Genomic DNA, 9,640 nt, shown 5'->3' on the forward strand with positions numbered 1-9,640 from the left:
CAACCAATTTGTAACATTTGTCCTGGAGGATTGTAATGCACGCACTGAACAGCTTTAAGCTGACCACATCAGATCAAAAAGTGCTAAAGCAAAAACAAAACATATCTTCATAACTTAAATTATCCATTCACTGAACAGAATTACAATTAGACACTAAACTCTGTCCCACAGCAGCAGGGTGACATGGACTAAAATCAGGTCTGACTGAACCTTACAGGAGCAGGGTGAATAACTTATTAACTAGGCCCAAAAATAATTAATAAAGACTGTAAACTCAGAATAAATGGCACAACTGTAAACAGGAACAGGGAAAAATTAATTCTTATGAGCCATGTTGTCCTCTCTGGTGGCCTTTTTTTGAAGCCTTGATGATCTCTGCTTTGGGTTCCCATTTAAGGCACGGCTCCAAACCAGCCATTTTAATAGTCATGATAGAGGAGAGTGTTCCCTCCAGAGCCAGACTGCTCCTGGTCTCAGTCTTGTTCAGTCCAACCAGTGAAAACACTCGTTCGGCGTTAGCATTGGAGTGGGCCAGCACCAGGACGAGTTTGGCAATTTTGGCAAGCCTTTCAAACTGGCATTGTCCTGTCAGCTTATTTCCATTGTGTTTTTGGTGTATAAGCACGTTACCTTGTGCTTCCTGCTGACCAGTTCTGCCCAGAAGTGCTCCAAGTCAAGGTCTTCTTGGATTTGAAGAGACACCTGCATGACTTGGTAGTCGATAAACTCCTCCCACAGCTTGTCATGTTCCTGGGGTTCATGATATGGGAGCAAGTGGTGAAACTTCAAAAATGTTGACAATCCCTGCTGTCATGTAACAGGCCAATATATTCACCCTTTAAATATTCAACGCTAACCTCTCAACAAAGCAGAGCATCCTCCAGCTCTCAGTCCAGCCTTTGACGCACATTGTAAAAACATTCTAAGCAGACACCAACACGTTTAGGTACGTGACAATCTAGCAACCTGACAGTTCTCCCGCTCCGTTTGAGACTACAAGCCCACTGATACAGCAACTGAGCGATATATTTGTTCTAAAGCCTTAATACGCACCTGAAAATAGGTTAATGTCGGTATGATGATCTGGAATCAATCCTTCGCGATCATTTAAAGCTCCCGGGCAGCGCTTCCAGACACAGGTCCGTCCCTCAGAGACATCCAGCCTGACAGCCACCTACAGCTGCACAATGACTGGGGAGTGTAGGACGGAAAATACGGACCGGATTTTCACAAACTTGGCGTTCTCTGGAGGGAAAACGCGGATTGGATTTCCCCAAAGGTTACATATTCCCATAACAGCAAAGTGGATTTTTTTTTTGCCCGTGTGATATTGGGAGTGTGGCGTGTGAATGGATTGAGTTGCGTGTGTCTCACGGCCAAAGCGTGAGAGTTGGCGCCCTGTGTCTCCATTCCTGCGGCCGTATTGGATTATGTATTCGATCAGATCCAGATATCCGCGTTCATCACAGAAGATACCGAACTTCTCCGCCGTTGCCGTCGATTTCTCTCCCTCCTTACGGCCGTCCCCCCTCTGCGACTCCATGAAGTGTGTTTCTGAAGTGGCGGTCATTTTGTGGACGTAAACACAGAAGTTCCCAACAGCAGAGTCAACAACAGAAATATCCCACTACCTGGTACTTCCCTAAACTTTCCCCCGTGCTACTTTGTTTACCGCTTAAAGACACGCCCTTTTACTTTTAGCCAATAGGAGACTTCTTCCGCCTCTCCGCCTCGCGAGAGTTGGGAAAACTTCATGCAAAAACTCCCACAATTCCTACAAAATAAAGTAACATGAACAATAAACAAAAAAATAGAACAACGTGTTCATAATGTAAATTGTCACACAGATAGATCTCCAGATAACCAACTTAAATATATATAAAGTTAGTTATCTGGAGATCTATCTGGGTGCCCAACTTTACAATATATTTTAACAAGAATCACATGCTTTGTTTTTTGTTTTCTGTTTTGTTTTTTTTGTTTTTTAGAGATGGCTAACATTTTTAAATACTTCACCTTATTTTTCTGGCCTTTTACTACTACTACCTCTACTAGTACTACTACTACTACTAATTAGATAACTATTACTTCTACTACTTCTACCACTGCTAATACAACTATTACCTCTACTACTACTATTACCACACTCACACTTATTACACTTTAATGCTTGTTTTTATTTTTTAATGCTTATTTTTATAAAGCTGTTTGTTCTTGTTAGTTGCACTGTGCTGTTTCTTTTAAACTGCCAACAAAATTTTGTTGTAGAAATGCAATAAATATCCTTGATCCTACTTCTACTAATCATAACAATAATAATGACAACGATAGTACAACCACTAATACTACTACTACTAATAATAATGTAAAATATATACAGAATAAATACATGAAGAAATCAGCTTGAATTGTATTCAAATTAGAATTATTGTCTCTGAATTTCAGTGTCAGATGATTGATGAAATCCACTCTGACACTAACATTTTCACAACAGAATCATATCCATTGAACGTGAGAAATATTTATTTTAGATTGGCTTAGCCTCCTTCCGAAAATACATTGCTGCATTCAAAGAGTATATTTTTACACAATAAATGCAGAGTGTTCCAGAATCCATAAAGTAAATGTACGTTCCACATTCAAATACTAAATTCAAAATTTAATTATCTTACGATGACTTGTGGCAAAAATAACAACATAAAAAAGCACACAGAATGACTTGAGCGATGTACATAGTTTTATTGCAGATACATTTCAAAACTATAATAATCGATATATGCAAAACAAGAAGAACATAAGCTGTGCATGTGAAGGTTTAGAGGTCTACGTGGTCATTTTCAAGTTTTAAAAAGGTAAAGCTTAGTTGTTCAAGAAGACTGGAATGAACCAGACTCTTTATTCAGCATCTGGAGGTACAGTGAGGATGATCAGAAGATTATATTATTCCATTCCTGTGTTGAAAAGAATCATAGAACAGTTTCAGTTTAAAGTGATAAAGGTGTAGAGAAGATTGACTAGATTAACAAGCAAGTTAGCAAGAATGAATATGATCTTGGTCACAAATTATTTTCGAATAGATCCATTTAGGTGTTGAGTCAACTGCCATCACAGTTTCTCAGTCAGTTCATAATCTTAGAGCGTAACAAACCGTCCAAATTCAACATTGTGTCTTTAAATAAAGTGCAATCATCTGGGTGTAAAGCGGTTTTAAGTTCTAACACTTCATCTGCTCCAGTTCAATTTGGAGCTCTGTGAGGTGAAGCTGGGAGTTGAACGATGCACTAAAGCGTCTCACTGGTGGGATCGTTACCTTTAATCTGCCGTTTATGGAGGGTCAGAGCCTCCTGAGCGACAAACTGGATGAAAGCTGGATCATCCACCTCCAGATCTGCTGGGACCAGTACGGTTATTGGGGTCGAGTCCAGTATGGAGACGACCACAGTGCTCTCTGCTTTAGGTTTGTTATTCCTCATCCGCTGCTGTGGATTCACCTGAAAAATTAGACAAGATGTAACACAGATACTAAAAACTGAGGTTACAAATAACTGCAGGGATTCTTGCAAGTCAGAATAATTTTATGCATTTAATGGTATACTTTGCAAAGTCAATAAACATGACAGAATTTGGCTTTTAACCTTATACATACATATATATATTTATAATACGATTCAAATAACAGGATTATTTTGAATGCACTTTGGCAAAGACATTCTGATGCAGGCTTAACACTGATCTGTGCTGATTTATCAGGCAAACAGAAATATTAAAATGCCCTTTGTGCTTAGTGACTGAATCCCAGATAAACTGAAGCACTACAAACATACCGAGATCACGCTGAAGATGCTTTTTGGCTCCACTGTGCTGCTGGACAGCTGGCTGATCCAGCCGAACTTGTCCTCCATGCTGCTGAGCCACTTCTGAGTGTCGGCTGTGTGTCTCTGGACCAGCTGCAGTCTGTCGTCGTACTGCTGACGGGAGGCGTTCAGCAACATGTTCATCTCCTCCATCTCAGAGTGCAACGGCTGCACACTGGGACACTCTGAAAGTGGAGAAGAAAATAAACGGACATCAGCAGAAATGTTTGATCCACCACTCTGGAGTAAAAGGCAACTACTCAGAATGGAATCATTGCATTAGTGTAGTTATTCTAAAGCAACACATTTTCTTTTTAATCTAAAAAGTGCTTAAAAGATTAATCAGTTTATTAATTTATTGACAGTAGAAAACTAATCAGTAATATTTGTGATGATGAATTAACAGCTCAAGTGACTCAAAAAAGAGAAAGCATTCACTATCAAATATGACAGTTTGCTACTTTTAGGGGTCTTAAACCATTCTAAATCGACCAGCTCTGGTTTCTGAACTGTTAATCAGAAAAAATAGTCAAATTTGTGCTCTTGAAATACTATAGGAGAATGTTTTCTGCAATTTCAGGTGAAAGATAGTTGAAAATAATTCAAACTGGGGAAGGACACTGCAATTTATGAAAGTTGTTGAATGTCCCTGTGGGTAAAAAGCTTCTAATTCATGCATTTAAGCACCGAATTGAAAAAAGGCTTTTGTATACCAAAGTGAGGCAAGCAGATAGACAAACATGGAGCCAAAAGTGACACAGTTTTGTGCTGCTGAATTACCTTTCAGCAGATAGTCCTTGCATGTTTCACACAGGTTTTGGAGCTGCCAGCACTCTGATGCTTGTCTCCTTAGTTGTCTGCACAGATATCCACCTGGAGATTCTCCCCAAGCAGAAAGCGAACCTGTATCTGTAGATTAAGACATGAATAATGTCACCCACCAACACATAAAGCCAACAAACACACAACAGACAACGCATCTGATACCTTGCTGCAGATACTCCTCAGCTTCATGTATCTCCTCAAACACATCAGCTATCGAGGAGCTGAATTTCTCCGCCACGTTCTTTCCAAAGTCAAACACGGAGTCAAAGATGTGATCCAAACCCACGGTCCTGAGGAAGCCGGCGCTGGGTTCCCCCTGCACGGCTGACAGCAGGCCGGGCTGGAGCTCTGAGGTGAAGGAGGCTTGAAAGGAACGGCCGAACACCTGCTGCATCTTCTGGATCACGGTGACGCTGTGGTCGTACAGGAGGCTGATGTTTGACAGCAGCTGGCTGAACGATGTTTCGGCCTGCAGCAGATCCAGATTTGATTTATCCTCTGTGATCTCAGCTGAGGAGGTCCTGTCTGGATTCTCCTGGTTTTGATTGTAAACATGCTCTGAAGCTTCCAACTGGGTGGCCATTTTCCTAAAGAACTCCTCCACCTAAACAAAGTGAGATTCATAGAGATATGTTAGTCACTCTCAGACTTCCTGAGACTTTTTTTCACAACAAGCTGAAGTCAGACCTTAAATGAAAACGAAGCAAAGCCACGGCGACATGTAGACGTGTAGAAGGCCTTACAGGACTCTTCCACACAAGGTCGACATTTCCCAAAGGAGGATTTGGTTAAATCTCGACATTTCTGCTCAGCTTCGTCGAGTTTCTGCTTTGTTTCCTTGGCCAGCTGCATCACCCCCTGAAGGAACCCAGAACAGAGAATTCTGTCACTGATATGTTGCCTCTTAATAAGCCAGAGTGGATGAGATGAGGGTTGAGGCTCTGGCACTCAGCCCTGCTTTTTGTTCTGAAATGACTAAGAAAATATATTAATCTGCAGACAGTTCATTTATCCTGACTGCAGTAAAACTACACCCACATCTCGCTTAACCAGCCGAACTCCCACGTTCATTATTCACCGCCTGCTTTGAGGTTTTCTCCGTGTGGCTTTGCTTTTATGAGGCAGAAAATATGTGGTGGGTTTCAGAATAATCCACCTAGACTGGCATGAAAATGTTTAGAAACTACAGTCCGTGAATCTACTTCATTTGTACAACCTGAAACAGACCATAGCTGACCTTCTTCTTGTCACTGCTGTGTCTCAGGGCGTCCATCAGGTGTCTGTGCTTCTCTTCTTTCTTCTCCATCATTTCCTTCATCTGCTTCACTCCCAGTAAAGTTTGCTTTATCTCCTCATCAACATACTGCTCTCCAGCTGCAGACAGCTCTACACACAGATAAAGCACACTCTGATTAAGTTCTCCAACAACCACTCCCGATATGTTTCTCTGTCTGTCAGTGAAGTTCTTACTTTTCAGCGTTTCCTCCCTCAGCGGGGGAGAATCAGCAGCACAGAGCCCAACTACAGCGATGCAGAGAATTTCAACTAGAAGCCTCTTCATCCTGTCTTCAGCTCTGGATAAAGTGCAGAATATCTTATTTCTTCTGCGAAGAAGTGCAACAGAAAGAAGCAGTAATTTACCACAAGGTGGCACCGTTTGTCATGCTATTTGATTCAGAGGCCAGTTAAAATCTTTACAACATTAAGAGCAGCTAATTACCCAAAAGTTAACTCATTAGCGTGCATAATCACATCATGGTGAAGCCAATAAACAAGACTAACAAAAGGGGTTCCAACAGAATGCAGCAGTTGAAACACAAATATATATAATAACTTTGTATAATAGAGCACAGCTGCATTTTTAATTAACAAAATTGCTTAAATTTTAAAATAAAATAGGTTTTATTCACTGTTTTAGCTCTTGCTGCTACACAGTGCACTATATTTTATACTTTTTTTATTTTATACTTTTCTGCACATGTGACAAACAACCAAAAGGAAAACAGAGAAGAATATACAGCCATGGCCATAAGTTTGGACACAAGTACCATGACGCTTGTGAATCTTAGAAAATACCACAAAATTGTCACTTACAATACAGTACACAACTCCTGAGAACTATATTAAGTTTCATATTTTAAAAAAAACATCAAAAGAGTTTGGTGTCATTTTGTTATTCTTACCAAATTCGGTTGTGAAAGTACTGCATTTTTTTGTTATTTTCTTCTAATATTATGTTTTGGGAACAAAGTTGTTCCAATTGTTGGAATTTATTGATAATATTATATCCCTTGTTGATTTGTTGACTAGTTAAACTGGTGCTGTCAAAAAATATTAGTTATGTTCTGTAATAGACATCAAAACAGACATAGTAAGTCATGCTGTGTCCAAACTTATGGCCATGGCTGTAGAATAATAGCACATATCAGAGTCTGAATATACAGCTGTTCAGAGTGCTGCCCAGTTTAATTTAATAAGTTAAATCCCTGTCCATATTAATTATTTTCCTTGCATGCCACTCACTGTATCGAACATCTTGTCTTTCAGGTGGCACATATTTCTAAAATTAAACTTCCTAGATGACTACAACTGTACTTAATGCTCTCTATGATAATCGCCTCATCAAAGTCTGCTGATACACACCGAGAGCTGTGCACCTGTGTGACTCTATGCAAAGCAGAAACCAAAGGAACGCCATTTACCTTGAGAGCTACGAGAACATCCGACTCCAGAACAAAAGCAGCAGCTTGTGCTGTTGGAGGGATGAGACTGACAGACTCTGCTTCCTCGAGGATTGTTCTATTTTTATGGCTCTACTCAGCAGCACAGATCCTATTAGTGTGTCTGCATTATTGCTTATTAAGCCTCGTGCAGACAGCATACCTGCAGACCAGCTCCATACAGGCGTCAATGCATGGCCAGCAGAACAATAGTTTGCAGGTCTGTCTCACCCACTTAATTGTCTCTAACAGACTCCAGAACCCTCCCCAGGTAAAACTTTATGCTCTAATCTCCATCGGACTGACAATAAGCCTGGACCTCCTGCAAGGACCTGGCACTCACTGGCATGGTCTCAATCATGGGCTAAGCTCTGCACTGCAGGGCACAACAGGAGCGGGAGGCCTGTGCATGCACATGTGCACGCTGGCAAAGAATCTGGTTGTTTACGAGTCTCAGCTTTAAAGCATGCACGTTTTTTGATACTTGGACTGTGTTTTTGCATTTGTTTTTCATTTTTCTTGCATTCTAGGCAGCTATTAGGTTTCTATTTCATTCTCTATGATGTGAAAATTTAGCAGCAAACAGATCTGTGTAGTCCATCACACAGAAAAAGGATGAATATACTTCTGTCTATGCCACATTTTCTGTGATATCGCAAGTAAAGAAGAATGATGGAACAACATCTTTTGTTAACTTTCCGGTGTAAAATATACCAATTTGTGGTAAATTGGCTGAAGAAAAAAATGCCAAACCACATATAAATATTACTGTAGGTGCATTTTCTTGAGAAGGTATTAGATTTGGGAGGGTGAAGGTAGCCTGATTAAATAGAAGTTTGATATGTGTTTCAATGTGTAGACCTGTGGTGAAAAAAAAGTCTTTGTAAAGTTGTGGGTCATCGTCCTCTTTGGTTCAAACTCTGCAACTCTCCAATAGAACTTCTTTTACTCCATTTGAGGTCTAAAAATGAGTGATGGAGAGTCCTGTTTAGCATGTTTCTTCAAAGTCTTCCAATTAGTGACTGAAAAGGCCCGTTAAGACATGGCTGAAGTGGCTACAGGAACAATGATTTTTCTTTCTTTCTTTCTTTGACAGGTACAGTGCACATTAATGAACGTCTATTTAGACAGCAATGGATGCAAATATGCTAGAGTATAGCAATAATGCTAATTTACATCCGGAGTCCCTAAGCAGGTAAAAACAAAACAAAACAAAACAAAACAAACAGGAAAAAGACATAACAGTGATACATAGGACAATAGGTCACAATAAAAGCACATTACAAAAAGTACACTAAGAAGTTTAAGTTGAGTTCTGAAGGTTGGTAAATTCACACCGATGACAACAGTTCACTAAGAATACCCAAATTAAAATGACATATTCTGAACATTAGGGTGAGAAAATGGGTGAAGTCAGAGTTCTGTGGTGTTCAGGAGTGCAACATGTGGGTGTCTGAGGTGGAATAACCCCGAACCAGACTGTTAGGTTCCTGCAGAGAGGAGCAGAGCGGTTAAACTGCAGCCAAGACTGAAGTAATCTAGGAACACACGGAGCGCTGCGGGTGTTTCCAGATCACGCTAATCAGCCACCTGCAGAACCGACACAGTTACAGGTTCGTCCCACGTCAAACCCCCAAAGAACCAAAGGCTTCATCACACAGCACACGTCATCTTCAGACATGTCACACCTTTCAGTGGCTCCGTCCCTCGAGGAAACATCTGCATTTCTCATAGTTTTTCACATTTTTAACTCAAATAAAGTGCCAAGATTTAAAGTTGGATGTTGATGCATTGAGCCTGAAAGTCACGTACACGGATTGTAGTTAAAACTTGGCTTTTTCTGTGACTTTTAACCTTTTGTACACATGCAAACTTTTCCATTAGTCTAAAAAGTACATTTATGGAAAACCCCTCCAGCTCCAGTCTGAACAATGTATTTTGTGGCAGTGTTGACAGGGAAAACAGAGGTTTAGAGTGCTGAGGTTGTGGTATTTTGTCCTCTGTTTACATGAGGCGATTGTGCTAACAGAACTTTTTACATGCTTACACGTAAATGTACAGTTATTCTTCCATGTGAAACCTTCCTACCTTGATGCACACACATGTTGGTAGCCTACAGGAACCGGAAATAGCCTTTTTGAAAGATTTCTATTGGCCAAAATGGTTTAAGAGTGAGGGCTACATCACCACCTGTTGGTTTGACTTGCACTTGACAGCACTTTAAATATGTTTTCTTACAGT

At 40.4% G+C, this 9,640-nt stretch overlaps 1 protein-coding gene and 1 long non-coding RNA gene across 3 annotated transcripts in view; both read right to left on the reverse strand.

Moving 5' to 3' along the window:
* The window catches only part of LOC127531282 (uncharacterized), a 42,816-nt gene extending 41,128 nt beyond the window's left edge, over positions 1–1,688 (reverse strand). Inside the window, exons 1-2 of the long non-coding RNA XR_007938245.1 lie at positions 1,054–1,688; positions 631–750 (exon numbers count right to left, since the gene is read on the reverse strand). This is a non-coding gene — a long non-coding RNA (uncharacterized LOC127531282). The remainder of the gene's footprint in view (positions 1–630; positions 751–1,053) is intronic.
* A 1,027-nt stretch (positions 1,689–2,715) lies between these two features.
* LOC110946200 (clusterin-like protein 1) lies at positions 2,716–7,479 on the reverse strand. 2 transcript variants are annotated; one of them, XM_051940391.1, is made up of 9 exons: positions 7,382–7,479; positions 6,150–6,283; positions 5,917–6,065; positions 5,367–5,537; positions 4,842–5,283; positions 4,635–4,763; positions 3,825–4,039; positions 3,311–3,491; positions 2,716–2,951 (listed from the first exon to the last, which is right to left on the reverse strand). In XM_051940391.1, the coding sequence occupies exons 2-9, from the start codon at positions 6,238–6,240 to the stop codon at positions 2,941–2,943; spliced, it is 1,389 nt and encodes a 462-aa protein (XP_051796351.1). In that variant the 5' UTR covers positions 6,241–6,283; positions 7,382–7,479; the 3' UTR covers positions 2,716–2,940. The 2 variants fall into 2 exon arrangements, with proteins under 2 accessions (XP_051796351.1, XP_051796350.1); XM_051940390.1 differs by having other exon boundaries at positions 2,716–3,491.
* Between the last annotated feature and the right edge of the window lie 2,161 nt (positions 7,480–9,640).

The sequence above is a fragment of the Acanthochromis polyacanthus genome, chromosome 20, assembly GCF_021347895.1.
Source record: "Acanthochromis polyacanthus isolate Apoly-LR-REF ecotype Palm Island chromosome 20, KAUST_Apoly_ChrSc, whole genome shotgun sequence".
Taxonomy (NCBI): Eukaryota; Metazoa; Chordata; class Actinopteri; family Pomacentridae; genus Acanthochromis; species Acanthochromis polyacanthus.

Excerpts from the sequence above, each read along its gene's own strand:
- LOC110946200 (XM_051940390.1), bottom strand. The coding sequence starts at position 6,240 with ATGAAGAGGCTTCTAGTTGAAATTCTCTGCATCGCTGTAGTTGGGCTC. Across the intron at positions 5,538-5,916 it reads ACAGCAGTGACAAGAAGAAG|GGGGTGATGCAGCTGGCCAA; the intron begins GTCAGCTATGGT and ends GGGTTCCTTCAG. Across the intron at positions 5,284-5,366 it reads TTGCTTCGTTTTCATTTAAG|GTGGAGGAGTTCTTTAGGAA; the intron begins GTCTGACTTCAG and ends CACTTTGTTTAG.